Below are 18,809 nucleotides of genomic sequence, written 5' to 3' on the forward strand. Positions count from 1 at the left end.
GTTTTAGGCTAGTCTAAAATTAGGGGTGTTCAATCGGTTAACGGACCCGAAATAACATTAACCGAATTAACCGACCCTTCAAAATTTTTAACCGTTAACCGAACCAAATTTTTTTCAAAAAAATTAACCGAACAGAAAAATTTTCGGTTAATTCGGTCGGTTAACCAGAAATTATATATATATTTTAATTTTTGGTTAAAATAAGTATAAAATTAACCGAATTAACTAAATTAATCGAATTAACTGAATTACCCAAATTAACCGAATATACCGAATTAACCGAATTATTTGTATAAAATTATATGTTTTTTATTTTTATTTTTAGATTTTTATTTTTATTTATTAAATTATTTGTAATTTTTTTGATTGGGTTGGGTAATCGGGTTGGATTGGGTACTTGAGTTAATATATATTAGATTGGGTATTTGAGTTTGTGTTGGATTGGGTTTGAGTAAATAGTGAACTATTTATATATTATAATTTTATTTATTAATTTTTTTGGTTAAACTAAAAAAATTCGGTTAACCGACCGGTTTCGAACCGAATTAACCTTTAACTGAAAACTCAAAAAATTATTAACCGACCCCCGACCGAATTAATTCGGTTAACCGACTGATTAACCGAATTCAGTCGGTTAATCGAATTTTTTCGGTTTTACCAAATTTTGCACACCCCTATATAAATTGCCCCAGAACGACGTCGTTCTAGGACAGACTTGTTTACCGACCCGACCCGCTTTAGGATCCACGTCTTTTATAAGGGAGGATATTTGTGCATTTGGTCATTCTGCTTTTTAAACATTTTTCAATTTAGTCCTATTTCTTCTTTTTTTTTTTCGTTTTAAACTTATCCCGTTTAATTTTAATTTTTTTATTATGGTCCCTGTCCCTGTCCCATTTAGCGTGTCGCATTTTAGTCCTTATTAGTCTATTTTTTTTCTTTTTCTAATTTATGCCCTTAATTTCATTTAAATTTCTATTTAGTCATTTATTTTTAATCTTTATTAAACTATTTTCTTTTATATTTATCTACTTATTTATTTATTATTTCTTTATTCTTTCTCATATATTTAAAAAATTATTATTTATATTCCTTTTATTTGTGTATATTCTCATCATTTTTTTTAATTTTTTAAGTATATTTCTCATATACTTAAATTTAATATTACTTATTTTATTTATTTATTCTTTTACTTTTTAAATACTTAAATTTAATATTATTTGTTTTGCATATTTATTTATTATTCTTTTATTTTTAAATATTTAAATTTGATATTACTTATAATTCTCTTTCATTTTTTTATTTCTTTTCAAAGTTACTTTATTTATTTTGTTATTAATGTCATGAATAAATATTCTTATTATTGCCATATTTACATTATTATTACTATAGTATTTATCCATTTATTTGTTATTTATCATTCTAATAAAAATATTCTACCCACATGGTCATCTTATATTATTTTGCTATCACCATATCAAACATTAAGTTTAAGCATTTATCCATGTGTATATTATACCCGAATAAGTAAAATGCATATCGCTTTAAGTATTACGTTTGTTTTTTTTTTTTGCACGATGCATTAAAAAAGGTAAAAATTTTAAATCGTGGCAATGTTCATTATTTTTGGAATTAGAAAAGTTGTGTTCCTAACTTACGGAGTATGGCTTCTTTCTAAAACCGAAATAGTCGAATATCCATTTCAAAAATATAAAAATGAGATTTAAGTAACAATTTAAATGGCGATTATTCTGATTTTCGAAAACTAAAGGTGTCATATCTTAACTCATGGGGCATGATCATTCTTCTCAATTAATTCAGAATAAAGCGTTTCTATTAAAATATTTTAATATGAATGGATCGCATTTTAAGTTCTCTTCAAATTTTCAATTTTCGACATTAAGATATCATATAATCAATTAAGTATCAATTTTGGGCGTAACGAGGGTACTAATCATTCCTCGTGTACGTAACCAACTCCCAAACCCATTTCCTGAATTTTGTAGACCAAAAATCATTATTTTAGTAAATCAAACCTTTTATTAAAGTGATCAAATTGCGAGGTGATCCGATCACCCCTCATAAAAAGGATTGGTAGCGACTCTCACTTTCGTTTTCAAAATATAAGTCGATTTCAAAAAGGTTTCGATAAATAAATTATGAGGTGATGAAAGTTAACAACAAATTTAATTACGGCGGGTGACAGTGGTTACAAAGACCCAAAATTAGTTTTTAAAATTTAACTCGAATAAATATATTCGATTCGATTTGAATTCCATCTCACTCAACTCAATTCGAGAAAATTTCTAATCAAGTTAGGATGATAAAATGTGATTCGTCAACTCAATTAACTTAAAATTTTTTCATTCGATTTGATTCGATCGAACACTCACCCCTATTTGTGCCGGCTTAAACTCCATTCTCCTCTCATGTCTTTTTCAATGTTCCGAAAATCAGTCCGACTGTGAATCCATCCGATTAATAGCAAAAACTCCTTTTACTTGGAAACCGAAAAACCGCATTTGAATTGAAAATCGTGAAACAAAAAAACTGGAAAAAGATCCTTCTCCTTTTGTACTAGACTTGTATGGGAGTTAGTGAAGCAACCTGAGGCGTAATCACTCAATGTTGATGATTAGTTGAGTTTGGTGTCCTTGTTTGGCAATGGTTGTCTCGTCCTTTTATACCTGATCACTATATCTTTGGTACACCATTAGAGGCCATTTCTGGTCTTAACGGGGATTTGCTAAAGCTGCTATTGTTCCTAGTTTGAGAAAAAAATATAGGAAAAATTGAAAATTGACTTGAATCAATGTGTTTGAATAATTTACAGAATATAGATTTAAAAATTTTAGTTACTCAAAATTGAACTCAATTTTATTTTTTATTTAATATATATATTTAATTTTAATTTTTTATGATATAGAAATAAACATTTTATTAATATTTATGAAAAAATTTGAAATTTTGTCAAATAATATTCAAAGATTATAAAACAAAATTCATTTTTATCAAAATAAATCTAAAAATCCAAAATAAAAAAATTAATATAAAAAAATCGAGAACCGAATCGAATTATGATAAAATGATCGAAAAAATTCGATTGAACTGAATCGAACCGAACCGAACCGAACCGATATCACCTTTATCTGTTCCTCTTCTTCTGTAGGCTTTATCTTTTATTCTTTGAGCTCATACTGTATGATATAATAATATATCAGTGAAGTTTTAATAGCACTTATAAAGCGATGGATTGAAAACTTAATAATATATTTATCGTTTCAAACGTTAAAGGTTAAGCGGGAAGACATTGCTTTGGTAGCGTAGAAAACTTGAAAGGATGGAAAAAAAGAGCAGAAAAGTTGGAAGAAGATAAATTTTGAGTGTGTTTGATAGAGAAGAAGAGTGAGAGGAAAGAAAATCGAACTTGTATGTTAGTTAGAAATTATGTAATTTTTAAATGTTTTATTTTAATTACTTTTATTTTTCAACTCTATCAAGAAATGGATGGAAAGAAAGTCATTTTATCTGTCAAATTTTCTATATTTCCTACTAAACGTCTATTATTAAGGGCGTTGATGCTGACCACGAATTTTAAAGCTATTCCACACCCAGAGTGATGATATGTACTTGAAATAGAGAATGCCCCGTGTCAAAAAAATTATATGATAGATGAGTGACTACTAATATAGTTTATCCCCTATTCAAATTGAATACAAATGCTTAAAATATAGAGTATCATGAAAGTGGTCGAAGAATGGCCTTTTCTCCTTGGTTGATACTTACAAGAATATGATTTCTCATAGTAATGTCAATTTAGCTGTTAATTGCAAGTTGATTTGGAATTGTAAGGCTCCACAGAGAGTTTGTGTATTCCTATGGCTATTGTGGCAAGATAGGATTCTGACTAATGGGGAGCAAGCTCGATGGCATATGTCTAAAGAAGGCCATTGTGTTCGATGTGGATATCAGATGAAGACTAATTTACATGTTTTACGGGATTATGAGTTTTTAAAAGCGGTGTGGAAGGCGGTGATTCCTAGCTTAGCAAGGAATAGTTTCCTCTCCACAAACTTAAATTTGTGGTTAAACAAGAACTTGTCATTGCAAGAAGTGTTGAAAGTGAATGAAGAAAATTGGTCGACTCAATTTGTAATTCTATGTTAGTTGTTATGGAAATGCCGAAACAATTTCATCTTTAATAATAGTCACAGTAATGTTGATGTTGCTGTCGGTACAAGTTTAGCTTGAACCGAGAGCTTTGTAAACTCAAAATCATGTGAGCTACATCGCATTCAAATAACATCAAGTGATTATTGGAGGAAGTCAAAGAAAAGATGGATTAAGTTGAATACAAATGGTGCATTTTCAGAAAGTATTAACATTGCTGCAATAGAATGTGTGTTTAGAGATCATGATGGCATTTGGAAGTACGAGTTTACTATGCAAATTGGGAAAGATTTTGTCTTCAAAAATTCAAGTAAGAGCTATCTTAGAATGTCTAAACTTAGCATGGTTGTTTGGTTTTAGGCAACTGGAATTATAGTGCAATAATGCTTTAGTTATGAAAACTATTTTAGCTTATGGTGCAGGAGCTAATATGTTATCTAAGTTGCGCTTGGTTAAGCAACTTTTATGTCGTGATTAGAAGGTTCATTTTCGACACATCCCCAAATAACGTAATAAAGTAGCTGATTGGATAGATAAATTTGACAAAAAAATTTACGATGAGATGTAAATATTTGAGGAGAGGCCATCCTTATTAAGAGAGCTACACAAGGGCGATCTCTATCCAGTGATTTATTCTTCTAGTAAATTTGTTTTTTACTTTGGCTTTATAGCTATTTCTTGTTACCAAAAGAAATTGTAATGCGAAACATTATTTCAAGGTTTTATATAAAACATAAAAGCCACTTTTTTATTATTTAAGCAGGAAAAAAGGTCTTTGGACGGGCTGAGTGGAATCAGGCTCGAACCCAAAACAGAAATTTTTTTTAAAAGTGGATTTGATTGACCCAATTTTAGGTAGTACAAGACAAAGCCTCGTGTAAATCATGTGGGAATTAATTAATTAATTAAAGCACCATTATTTTTTTAAATTCAGCTGAGGGTGAAATATTTGTCGGAAATGGACCTACAACAGTTGAAATATCATAAAGTAAAATATCTTAAGTAGGCCAAATGCTACTTGACAAAAACCTATGAACCAATTTGATTATAATATTATGATATAAACAGAAGCAAAGCCAACAGCAGCAAGTTAATGGATGATAAGCTTTATCCTTAATTACATTGTGTTTTCTGAGACGTCACTTCACTTATTATTACACAGTCAATAGTTGTCTTGTATTAAAAACTTTACTGAATTCGATTTTATGTCATTACTGTTGCAGCAGCTGTTGACTGCAAAACAAAAACACGACAGCAAACCTGGAGAACAAAAAAAGCTTCATTTCAATCATGGATGTTTCCAGTTTACTAAATTGGTAATTTGGGTACCCTTTTTCTTCCTTAATTCTATTTTTTTTTCGACATGTTTGATTATATGTTTCTGAGAACATGCAGTTATGGAGTTGACCTGTAAAAGAAAACATGGATCTTAGGAATTTGTAGATATTTGAAAGGAATGATAGTACGAAGTGGTGTTTTGAATTTAGATGAAAATTGGGTTTTTATTAACTTTTAAGGGATGTCATTCATAGAGTGTAATTCAGGTGAAAAAATGTTGAACTCTATGAGCTTGTTAGAATTTGACATAACGGTGGTTTCGTCAGTAGAAAGAGTTTCCATTTCAACCCAACTCGATCTGGTTACCAGATGGTATGAATGAGAGACGTTGACTTTTCAAGTCAAAAACCCATTTTTCTTGCTTTGATGAGACTTTCATATACCCTGTTTTCTTGATATATGACATTTTGGGAACAAAATTGTGGATTGTTTCATGGGAATTTCAGATTCTCTTTAGAGCTTAATTGATTCCCTTATTGTTTGTTTATTTTTGTTGCTAGTTATCTCGATTCTTGTAAGAGGCACGAGGTTTGTCCGAATTCTGCGGTTTTATCATGGTTTTCCGAGGTCAAATCTTTGAACATTCTTGCTGGTTTCATATGAGCTTGCTTTTTCATTGCATTTTAATGGATTGCTTTTGTTATATCATTCAGGCCAAGGTTCAAAAGTCTTGTCAAGAGAAATGTAACATTGTGGTTTCTCTAAACCGGTTGAAAAACGATGATATTCCTCCGCTAATCGATGCATTTCTAGCACTTGACTTATCTGATAATGATTCCGTTAATGTTCTCGATCACGGATCAACTTGTGTCTTGAATGAAGAACACATACTTTCATTGATGAATGCAACGAAACTAAAGCTCCGAGTAATCGATCTTAGTAGCACGTCTCTAAAGAAGGGTTTTCTCCGGTATGTAATACTTCTTTCCCTTACAGCATGTTTGAGGTGTTTCCGAGGTTAACGACTTGTTATCTTCCTTTAGAATGATGTGTTAGGCTGTTATACAATCGTAACCGATAAAATTTGCCTAATGTCTGATGACTATCCTGTTGAATATCATTTCGTCCTCGTCAGTTTAGTATCGCATATCGGCATTGAGAAACTTCTGTGTTTAGTGTTAAGATGTTTACCATTTGGACAGTAACTAAACTTTGTTATTATTGTGTTCTGTTCAGGGATCTCTGCCATGTCGGCTTGCCTTGTCGTGTTTTGAAGTTGAGGTCTAACAATATTCAAAAACTCGACATGGTCGGAAGGTTCATGCGATTACAAACTTTGAATTTGGATTTTTGTACTTCACTCACTAGTTTGCAAAAAGACTGCTTTTCTTGCATGCCAAATTTGATGTGTCTATCAATGTGCGAGACGAGAGTCGCTAATCTCTGGACAACAACTGAAGTTCTAGCGGAACTTCCTTCTTTGTTGGAACTACGTTTCCAAAATTGTTTGTGTTGCAAGGATACCAGGCCGTGCAATTTGTCATCTGGTGAGAAAGGTAGCTTGAATGTGATCAATACCTGTTCGTACAGTGCTGGTGAGACAACTATAGGACTCCTTTCTCTCCGAGAATCGTTTATGGTACCTGAAGTTCACAGAAAAACTGATAATTCATCAAAAGTTGATGAACGGAAGTTTTTGGGTTACCTCCAAGACCGATCAGATGGATCACCTAGCCCGCTTCATAATTTGCGTGTGAGCCCGAAACCGCAAAATGAGGCAAGAATACAATTTGCTTGTATGATTTGTCTATAGTGGTTAGAAAAAGTTCGAATTTCTTCATATTTGTTGTATATCTAACAGATTTCTTTGCCAGCAGGTACAATACAAGTCAAAGAATGTTTCGGGTACATCAAATAAAGATATTTGGCATCATCCTTCACCCATATGCTTCGAGAAACATTATAGAGCGTACATGGTTGCTTCCTTACCTCGTTTAGCAGTACTAGATAATCTGCCAATCACAAAGAAAGAGAAGGAAACTTCGAAGACCATTGTTTCCGAATTCTACGAGTACTTGCCATACAAACATAACCGCAAAAAGAATGTTGTCAACATTTTGCAGAAGCGTGAAACGGGAACAAGCGGTGTTCACTATGGAAACTCTTCGAAACTAAAGCAAACTTACTGTTATGGAAAGAGTCAATGTTTCTTCTCAAGGTCTCTTAGTGCTGCTAGGTTCGGGTCTTCAATGTGGCCCTCATTACATCCGGTGTCCAGCTTTAGTCATATATATAAGGAAGAAAATAAGCGGCTTCGTCCAAGGCAATTCGAGTACCATCCTTCCAACTCGAGCCTTATGGCTTTTGGAACTTTAGATGGTGAAATAGTTGTTGTCAATCATGAGACTGGGAATCTTGTTGGCTATAATTCATCTATAGGAATGACTAACAGTGTTCTTGGACTCTGCTGGCTCAAGAAATATCCATCCAAGGTACGGATTCACTTCAAATGAGTTAAATTAGTTAGCAGTTAATCGCTTTGACTATCACTGATGATTTTTCCGTGTTGAACAATCAGCTCATAGCTGGATTTGATAATGGTTGCTTGAAGTTGTTTGATGTTAATCATATGCCGGCCAAACTAGGAGACAGATCTTGTGGTTCCGGTGCAGTTCATTTCGAAGATTTCGAACAATTAACTTCCGTTCATGTCAACTCAACGGATGACCAATTCCTTGCCAGTGGCTACTCGAAAGGTGTTGCTCTATATGATATTAGTACCGGGAAGCGGTTACAAGTGTTTACTAATATGCATCGAGAACCTATTAATGTCGCTAAGTTCGCCCACCACTCTCCTTGTATGTTTACTACATCTTCATTTGACAAAGATGTGAAGATGTGGGATCTGAGGGAGAAACCCGAGAACCCTTGCTATACTGCTTCAAGCTCCCGAGGAAATGTTATGGTTTGCTTTTCTCCTGATGATCTCTATCTCCTCGTTTCAGCCATTGATAATGAGGTACATAGTTCCGTCTCAACTGTGGTTATACACTATGGATTACGCATATTTGAGAGAATTTATAATATTTCTTTGGTGATGTCTGGTATTTCGTTATTGATCTCTTAATGGTCTTATTCAGGTTAAGCAACTCTCGGCAGTCGATGGGAGGCTCCATATGAATTTCAACATAACTTCAACCGGAAGTGCTCATAATTACACTCGTTCGTATTATATGAACGGAAGGGACTATATCATCAGTGGCAGTTGCGACGAACATGCTGTTCGCATATGTTGCGCTCAAACAGGAAGGCGACTTAGGGATGTTTATATCGAGGTACATTGTCAATATATGCCAACATAAACCCTTAAATCACTTATTAACATACATAATTTTAATGATATTCCATATCTAACTTTCAGTTTTTGGACCGCTGTTCATGTGTAGGGTACAGAGTCGGGAAAATCTATCTTCGTGCAGTCCTTAAGAGGTGATCCTTTCAGGGTAAGTTTTTCTTGAACATTGTGCATGAGTCGAATACGTTTGTCTGAAAGTTGCACAGATATGTGACATTATCAAGTCAGAAACACAAAACGGACCACAATTGAAATAAACCTGAACCTTTTCTCCTTTTCCCGAGCAGCCTTTTAACTTCAGCGTCTTGACAAGCACGATGCGTCCAACAGCAAAGCAGGAAATAATCAAGGTATATATTTCGCATCACTTTTGCTTTTTCCAGTCGTTTATTATACTATAGTTCATCAGGGGTCGGGTCATGCTAATTGTTCCGATTGTCTTTTGAAGGTCAATTTGCTTGCCTCGAGTCATGACGCGGATGAATCTTCTCGTGATCAAGGTATTTATCCTTACTGTGGTCTTTAAGGTTAAAATTTTGGATCTCCATCAAGTTATCTATGCATATATACATCATGTATATCTAAAGTTACTGTATATGCAGCGGGTAAAAATTTTTTTTTCACTCCTTTGCTTTGTAAATATGTGACTTTCTGTATATTTTCATCACTGTAGAGTGTTAATCTGGTTTGAGAGTTTTAAGTCCATTTGAAGACACATTTTTATTTTGGTTTGTCACATTGAAGATAAAGTGGAGAAATTTGATGTTATTTGAATTTTTTATAAATGTTATGATAATTACCATCACTTCCTAATGAGCTCGTTGGATGAGCTTGCAGGCCAAGCTCACAGGTCGAGCTCACTCTCCTGCGAGGTTATACGTGCATAAGACCGTACAAACACGTGTTGAGTCTAGAGTAGGATACGTGTTTATATGAATGAAAATTTAGGCATTATAATACTATGAAGGGTAAGTATAACATGATGTCAATAACCTAGAAAAGGCATATATGCCTGAATATATAAATACATGTCTTCTAAGTGTCGTTTGTTTGAAGTGGATAACATGTTAGTAATATCTCCGATCAAAGTTTTATATCCAATTTTGTGAAGAATCCGAGTGCCTGATATGACAGGTTCGATAGAATGGGAGCGTCTTGTCGAGATCAAAGTTTTTAGAATTGATTTGGTCAAACCACTAATTTATCTATTCAACTAATTTATTAGTTTGATTTATTCGATACAGTTAAGTAAATTATTAAAAATTTATGAAAATAAAAAATCCCTATCTTTGCTAATCCGGGAGAAATTTGCTTCATTAGGCACTGAAGTGTGTTAAATTTTTTTCTTTGGTTGAATTGAGGAAGCTTCTGGATTTATCAAGTCAATAAAGTCAAAATTTTTTTTCTTATAGCCATAAATGTCCTCATCTGCTTTTTATAGTTTGAGTTAGTGATGGCAATAGGGTGAAGTGGATTTTTACCCCCACCTCGATTAGATATTTTATCGTTATAACTTGACTTCGACTCGACACTAAAAAATTTAATTTGTCTTGAACCCGAACTTGAAAATTAATTGTATACTTGATTTAACTTGACTTGACTTTAAACTTCTTTTTATTTGAAATTGTGATTAATTAGATTCAAAATTATTAAAGAAATCATGTTTGGGATGACTAAGTAAATATATATATTACATCTCCTGGAAAAATAAATTAAAATGAGAGAGAGAGTAAAGATGATAAAATGATGTGGTAGTGATAAAGTTTAAAATGTTTTAATCTAATTAATATTAAAAAATATGATGTTAATTTTGTAGGGATAGCTTCATGCTAAATTTGACCTAACTTAACTTGACCGAAAACCCAGTTTCAAGGAAAAAAAACCCTAACCTTATCGGGTCGGATTGGCTCAGAACTTCTTGATATTTTTTTTTGTCATCTCTAGTTTGAGTATAGTCCTATTTGATTCGAAGTGATATTCAAGTAAAATTCTCTTAACAATGTTCATTTCAGGATTCGAATTTGATCCAAATGCTTAGGAAAAAAAGTCTACCTCAACTTCTTCCGACTATTTATTGATTTAACAAGATAAAACTTTGTAAGAATAGAAACTTGGGTTGAAAAAAAAAAGTTTAAATGTAAAATTGATACTCAAATTCTATCATATTTTTCATTTCAATATATGAAATTTTTTAGTAAAAATAATATTTAAACTATTAATTTCGTCTTATTTTACTTAAAACACCATATCAACCATAAAAACATGACACTTAACATATTTTTCTTGGACATCGTACATTTTTTAATAAACGAGACAAAAATAATAATTTAAAATACTACAATTGATAAAAGAAAATTTGAAGTACCTATAAAAGTCAAAAATCAATTTTTTGTAATTAAGAGCCTTCTAGATATTTCCTCCTCGGATCCCAACGAGAGAAAAAGTTGCGAACTGGGGCAGATACTGAAAGTCGAACAGCCTGGATTCCTCGAACAACACATTCGTATTAACTGGATCTATTGAGGGTCAAATTATATACAAAGTCACTATAATATGCAATTTTTCATAATACAAGGACCATCTTTAAATTTGACCCAAATTTATGTTTCATGATGAACTATTTGGAATTTTCCAAGTGAATTTGCTCCCAAACATTTTTGTCTGAAACTCTTGACTCTTTGGTAATCATATTAAGCTCCAATTAATTTTGGAGTTAAACCAAATTCCTAAGCATAGGCAAAACTCTCTTTTTAACTCCAAAATAAAAGTTAAATTGTTTAAAAAAATAAAAAAATATAGAGATTAGTTTTAACAAATGACAAATATAAAAAAATTATAGTAAAAGAAATAGCAAAGAGAGGAAAATAGAGAGAGAAGCAGAAGAGAATGAAAAAAGAAAAGGAAAAAAGTTAAAAGAACATAAAAGGAAAAAAATTAAATTGTTTAAAATGAAAAAAATGGGGATCGATTATATAAATTAATCTAAATTTTTTGGTTGAAATGATGATTTAACTTGTCAGGTTAGCTTATCGTTACACCGTTAATATCAATTAACAACTCAGTGACTAAAATATTACAAAACGATAACGTGACTAAAACGTAACATTTCAAACATAAATGACTAAAATATAACATGAGATAAATAAAAATGACTATTTTAGTAGTTTACCCTTTTTGAAATAGAATATGATAAAATTGCTCTTTTTAATTTTTTTCAAAGTGATAAAATTTTGATTTAATCCTTTGAAAAGTTAAAACAAATATATAAACTATTAAAATAATAAATTTGTATTTTGGCTCTAAAAAAACAATTTAATTACTACTCCCAAATTTATTTATTTTTAACTTCAATTGCAAGTCAATTAACTTAGGTTTTTGGATTAAACAAATTTCTAAATATTCGAAAAAGGAAAAACCTGTCCTAGATTAACTGAATTTTGAATCTTTTTATTTTAAGTGATCCGAGAATAAAGCTGACCTTAATGAAGTCTTCAAACGTTGCATTTAATGAACATATTTTTAGTATAAATCACATTGCTAACTATAAATGCCTTTGCAAAATCACACAAATCCATCAGCAACCAGAAGCCCTCACAGAGCCACCCTTCACTCAACCTTTGGCCACTGGCCTCTCATTTCGGTCGAGAGAGTAATTAGCCACAATATTACACACACACATATTGTTGTTCTACTCTATCCTTGCTATACTTACAGTCTTTCTCTCAAAAAACACAATATGAAGCTTTTATTTGCAACTTTGTTGTTTATGTTTCTGGTTTTGGGTTCATCATTTGTTCGGCTCTCCTTCGCTGAACCCGTCGCACCACATCCCAAACCAGCTGCCCCTGCCACCATCCCTCCGCCGTCTCCTGCTGCTCATCCTCCTCCAAGTAATGTTATCTATTAATCAATTACTAGTTTGTTAACCATGCATGCATTTGACTTTAACATTGCTACATTAACTAAAAACTAATACAAAACTCATCGTTTTTGGGTTCTAATGAGATTTTTTTTTTGGGGGGGGGGGACTTGCTAATAGGTTTCTGTGATAAAAAGTGTGGGGAAAGATGTAAGAAGGCAGGCTGAGATTGTAAGTGTGTTCCTTCAGGTACCTACGGCAACAAATCCGAATGCCGTTGCTATAGAGACAAGGTGAACTCCAAGGGCAAGCCTAAGTGCCCTTGATCTATCGGAATTAGATCTGACTTCTCCCAGTGTCACGGCCTGCCTGAGAGAGAGATCCCAGAGCAGTATCCGTGCACAAAAATGGGGTAGCAGCTAAGTTCCGCTTGTGACACCTGCATCTATCTCTAATAGTTCTAAAAGTTCCAGTGCAGTTTATGTTTTGGGTTTTCCATTTCATTCACATATACCACTTCCTAGGAAGCCAAATATATGTAAAACAACAGCAACAACAACAGCAACAATAATAATAATATGCGTGTATGAAATAAAACAAATTGCATTTCATCTTTATTTCCCAACTACAATGAAAGTTCTTCACTATTCTAAATGTGAAATTCCAATTCTTAAGACATAACAACAAATTGATTCGAGACTTGGGACTAATACATAACCGGAAAACAGAATGTCAAACTTCGAATGCAGCTTGGTGTCTAAACAGCATGAGTATGTCCCCATAGGGATGAGACGGGCATGTACAGGTTGCCCTTGAAACAAAAGGATAAAGAGAATACACACTTAGCATGTACATACAGAAATAATTGTGGTTGGAAAAGTTTTACCAATGTTTTTCCAGAGGTTTTCTTTGAACATGTACAGATACATTAATCCCAACTTTAAAAGATTTTGCTAACCTGAGGATCTCCGACTCCACCAGCTGGTGCCTGATTTACGTTTCCCCCTCTTCCCTCTTTTCCTTTTGTTATTAGGGACTTTGGACTTGGAAGCCAAAGATAAATTCGCGTTTGGTTGAACAGATGGTTCCGTAGGGAGGTCATTTCCAGGCACAGGAACAGTAGAAATAGTCTTTGGTGGTTCAGCTGGCATCGGCGGCTCCTCTGATTGTTGAGTTAAACCACCTTGAAAATTACACAACTCTTCCTTGGCAGCGTGATTGTGTATCAAAATATCATCCTCGGTCTGCAAATATAATGAAGATCAGTTGCATTATAAACAAAAACAAGATGGTCGAAATGCTTACTTGGAATATATATATAACACTAACTAATATTCACATCAATCATAAAACAATTAAAACCAAAACCTGATTACAAAAAACAGGGATCATCATATATTAGTGTGATGTGTTAATTGAACAAATAAAGTGGGAATTACAGGAGGAAGTGGAAAGCAACAAAGATTTTTCCAAGTGAACAGTATTAGCAGAAGCAAAGAATGAAATCTAAAATCAAATAACAAGCACAATCCTTTGTTATCCTCAGCTAAGGCCCTATGCAAAGCAAATGATAGAAATGTAAAAATTAAAAGAGAATTAATGTTACAGAAATGATGGAAGAGAAAAACATGAATGATCAAGAAGAATGCATCGAAAGAGAACTCACATTGTCATAAGAAACCGCAGGAAGATGCTGACCGGTTCCATCAATCGCATTGGGAAAAGGTGTAACCTCTCCATGACTAGAAACTGCACTACTTCCAGGCATAAGAAGATCTCCCATGTTACCCCCCGAACGACGCTGAGATGTAACAGGGGTTCTCTCTCCGCTACCAGGTGGAGAAGAGTGACTTCTAGAACCAGTTAATGTGTTGCATGGTGTAACTGAACTCAATACATTAACGGAAGTGAACTTTCGAGGACTTTCATTAACCACATTGTCAACTCGGGTCTTTAACTTGTGAACTTGTGATTGCATCAGATCAATCTTTCTAAGGATCTGTTGTAACCAAATATCACCATCTTTTAATTCGAGACTTGACAATCCATCATCAACCTCATCATTACTGTTGACCATTTTGTTTCCTGTAGAAATAATGAACTAAGAAAACGGACCAAAATCTCCAGTAGAGAGTGTGAATTTTTGGAAACACACAATCACAAAGGCTATTTGTCGGAACTTGTTCTATTACCTATAAGCTCAGTCAAATATAATTCTTACCTAAATTACCATTATCATCCTCATGAGTAGCAGAAGCTGTAGCAGCAACAGACTTCTTACTATCTGGGAGCAAAAGAGAATACACTTATCAGATTTGTACTTGCAAATACATATTCCACGAAGAAATCATGAAATTTATAGTTTCATACCATAATATGAGAAGAGGTTATGATTCGACATATAAGATGCTAAATCAGCAGTATCTTCAACTCGCTTTCTTTTCCTCCTCTTCATTAATTTCTTTCTTTGAATTTGAGACGGAAAAGGTTGTGACTTAACATTAAGTCCTTCAAATGTGAACTTTTCATATTCAAAATTCTTTCTCTGATCATATTCTGCAAGTTCTTTATCATAATTCAATGCCCGAGACTTAAACTCCCTAAGTTGCAACTCTAACCATTTACACCGCCACATAAGGGGACGAACAAACCTCCTCCAATGATCTGTCAACTTTCTCTTCCTGGAAAATTTAGAAAAAAGAAAACAAACTGAATAACGCAACATGTAATTGACATCAAACTTGGTATATACTTCACAAATGATAACAGAGTTTTTATTTTTATTTATTTTTATTTTACCATTTGCCAGCCAAAACAGTGGAAACAATAATTGTATTGTTAATAGTCGATATAATTTTAAGTACATTTATGGTGAATTCTTAGAAACCAACAAATTAAATAAAGTTTCACTAAAAATCAATAAACTAACACAAAAGCAAAATAGTTCAAGATACAAAAAAAGAAGAAAGAAAGTACCTCAATAGGAACAATCCATCAAACACAGATCCCAACGGACTTCCACTACATAATGCCGATTCAACTTCAACATCACTTACTGCCGAGTCATTCTCAACCCCAGACACCGTACCACCAAAAGAACTCGAATTCTCAGTGTCATCCTCACATTCAACAACAGCCAACCTATCCATGCCAGAATTTGAGCATTCAGTGATGTTAATCTCCACATTCTCAGTTCCTTTGGCTATCTTCCCTTCCCCTACACCACACAGAGTTACCCCGCCAAAGTCTCGGTTCTCACAATTACTCGCACAATGCATAAACTTATCTTTCGAATCCTGGGGCAAGCTTCCATTTCCATTACCATTTGCAACCATTTCCCTCATTGTATTACGCTTGTCTTTTGGCTCCAATTCAGAGCCTATACTATAAAAGACTAGTTCAATTCACTAATAAGTCAATTAATTACAAACTCCTGCAAAGTTCACAACAAATTCAACATCACCATTTCAGCTAAGCAAAGCTCCTTTTTGAAAAGGACTAAAGTAAATAGCTCATATCCTTATAATTATATACACATTCATCAAAGCTGCAGAACATAAACAAAGCAAAAATAAACAAAAAAAAAAATTCAAAATTTCCAACAAATAACAAGTTAGAACAAAACCAAAAGAAAAATGTATACACACACACACGAGTTCAATTAGAGAGGGTCAAGTAAAAATAAAACAACGGAGAAAAATGAAAACATTTATCGTAAAAGAGAAGAAATTTACACATTGAAATAAACATAACTTGAAAAACCCTAAACCCCAAAACAGGGAACAGAGAAGAGTAAAAGAAGAACCTAGCATTCGAGTCTATATTTCAATGACTGTGATTGGTGGACGACAAACCCGAGGTCACCGGAGGAGAGTGTAGCGCCACCGTTAACAAATGTTTATTTTTGAATTATCTGATTGTAAAGAAAAATAATTGAAATTCTAAAAGAAAAGGTTAAAAATATAGGAGAAATTGCAAGGTGTCAATGGACTGTACCAATGTTGGCTGGAGATTCTTCTTTCTCGTCAGTCGAAAGGAATAAAAGCAGATATTATAATAAAGGATAAATCAACCTTTAGTCCCTGGATTTCACAGCCTTTTACAATTTAGTCTCTGAACTTCTTTTGTCCATGTTACTATGTTAGTCCTGGAACTTGGTAAATTTTTTCAATTTGACCCTTAAACTTGGATTCGATTAAGATACGATGATATGAACTCTGAGGTTATATCACATCACTACCTAAAATTTAAAAAAATACTAAGATTTATTAAATATTCTTTTACAAAATTCTCAGTTGATGACGTAGAATAATCCCGAAGTGTTAATAATCAACCTTAATAGAATCCAAGTTCAAGGACAAAATTGAAAAAATCTGCCAAGTTTAAAGGTTAATAAGGACCAAAAGAGGTTCAAGGACCAAGGTGGAAATGTTGTTAAAATTAGGGATTAAATATTGTTTTATCCCTTATAATAATTTAAAAGGAAAGGATTGATTCGTTTTTTTTTATTAGCATAGTCCCTACCTAATTCGTTTTTTGTTCCTGAGTCCCTACCTAATTCATCTGTCTTATAGGCTAACTTTTTAAAATGATATAACGACTATGAAAATTATTAAAATATAATACGATTATAAGATATATTAAAAAATGAATGTTAATTTCATCACACGCAGTTGGAATTTTAAATTCATCTACATTTTAATTAAGTATATCTTTCTGTAAATGTTAGGATGAATCTGACGTGAAACATATTTAAAATATATATGTATTTACTAAACAAATATTTCTAATATAATGTGTCAAAAAATAGATAATATTATTAAATTTTTGAAACTTTTTTTCAACACGATTAACGATAGAATAAGATTTATTTTGCATCATATATAAGAGATTTCTCAGTTCGAACTGAAGAAGCAATGTCACTCAATTATTATCAAACTACTCACAATCTTTTTTTTTTTGTCTGTGAGGATTCCACCAAAGCGCATTCTACTTCTAATAGGCCATGAACTAGATCAGAATCATTCTCAACGAACCCATAAGAAGTGATCCCATTTTTTTCATTGGGTACGAGTAGAGACCTGCCTGACCTATATTGTTAATATGGACTTGATAGGTATACATAGTGGTTGTGTATTTTAAATGTATTTCATGTCAAATTCGAGCAAACACTTAACATTGAAATTGATTCTTAAGTTAACGAAATGGTCATTGATCCGATATTATTATTTTGAGGACTTATTTAGAATCTGAGCTATACTTTGGCGGCGCCAAATGGGAATTAACCCGAAAGATGAATATGTAATAATCTCTTAAACCTAGTGTTTCGATTTAAAAAGATAAGAGTTTTTTGCTAAATATCAGTATATATATACAAAGAATGGATTTTGACAGCTGATAAGTAACTTAAACAAATATATTTATAAAAAACTATTATTAATTAAACAAATATATTATATAAAACAGGGTAAATTACGCACAAAGTCAATAAACTATTAGTAAGTTTATACTTTAGTTACTCAATTTTAAAAAAAGTTACAAAATGGTCATTGAATTATTTTGAAAGTTTTCATTTATATCACTGAACTATACAAAAGTTTTATTTAAATCATTGGGTAGCTAATTTTTTTTTTATAACAAAAAAAGTCTTAACTAGCAAGCTCTAAATGACGTTTCGACAATTAGCACGATAGATTAGTACCCATCTATGAGTAGAACATATCTTAGATTCAAATTAATTTGACAGTCAGCATCAAAGATTGGAGAAAAAAGTTATTTAAGTTTTGGTTCAAAGATTTGTGATGTTCAAATTTGATTCATGGAGAAAATTTGAATTGTAAAAGAGAAGGGAAGGAAGGACTTTTGCAGGCAGTGCTAACAAAAAAAGTCATAATAATGACTTTAACCTTAAAAGAAAACTTTTAAATAATTTATGACCATTTTGTAACCTTCTGAAATTGAATAATGAAAACATAAATTTATTAATAATTTAGTAACTTTAAATGTAATTTACTCAAAAAATAAATATCAAACTCAAATAATACTTTAATTGAAAGGGTAAAATTATATATGTTAAAAGATTTCGGTGTCTGACCTTATCTTATATATGTATTTTTCTAAATTATATATAAAAATATGCAAAGACCA

The 18,809-nt window shown here is 32.5% G+C and overlaps 2 protein-coding genes across 4 annotated transcripts; one reads left to right on the top strand and one right to left on the bottom strand.

Moving 5' to 3' along the window:
- The first annotated feature begins 5,192 nt into the window (after positions 1 to 5,192).
- On the top strand, positions 5,193 to 9,571 carry LOC107931622 (uncharacterized). 3 transcript variants are annotated; one of them, XM_016863561.2, is made up of 10 exons: positions 5,193 to 5,486; positions 6,009 to 6,075; positions 6,162 to 6,418; positions 6,685 to 7,225; positions 7,326 to 7,940; positions 8,027 to 8,467; positions 8,589 to 8,783; positions 8,895 to 8,951; positions 9,091 to 9,153; positions 9,252 to 9,571. In XM_016863561.2, exons 1-10 carry the CDS (start codon positions 5,461 to 5,463, stop codon positions 9,327 to 9,329), a joined length of 2,340 nt encoding a protein of 779 aa, XP_016719050.1. In that variant the 5' UTR covers positions 5,193 to 5,460; the 3' UTR covers positions 9,330 to 9,571. The 3 variants fall into 3 exon arrangements, with proteins under 3 accessions (XP_016719050.1, XP_040936176.1, XP_016719051.1); XM_016863562.2 differs by having other exon boundaries at positions 5,378 to 5,495; XM_041080242.1 differs by lacking the exon at positions 6,009 to 6,075 and having other exon boundaries at positions 5,260 to 5,486.
- Positions 9,572 to 12,282: 2,711 nt separating this feature from the next.
- On the bottom strand, positions 12,283 to 16,674 carry LOC107931621 (uncharacterized). The gene is made up of 7 exons (XM_016863560.2): positions 16,468 to 16,674; positions 15,639 to 16,095; positions 15,033 to 15,343; positions 14,884 to 14,946; positions 14,329 to 14,747; positions 13,621 to 13,906; positions 12,283 to 12,703 (listed from the first exon to the last, which is right to left on the bottom strand). The coding sequence occupies exons 2-7, from the start codon at positions 16,004 to 16,006 to the stop codon at positions 12,591 to 12,593; spliced, it is 1,560 nt and encodes a 519-aa protein (XP_016719049.1). The 5' UTR covers positions 16,007 to 16,095; positions 16,468 to 16,674; the 3' UTR covers positions 12,283 to 12,590.
- Between the last annotated feature and the right edge of the window lie 2,135 nt (positions 16,675 to 18,809).

The sequence above is a fragment of the Gossypium hirsutum genome, chromosome A02 (assembly GCF_007990345.1).
Source record: "Gossypium hirsutum isolate 1008001.06 chromosome A02, Gossypium_hirsutum_v2.1, whole genome shotgun sequence".
Classification (NCBI taxonomy): Eukaryota; Viridiplantae; Streptophyta; class Magnoliopsida; order Malvales; family Malvaceae; genus Gossypium; species Gossypium hirsutum.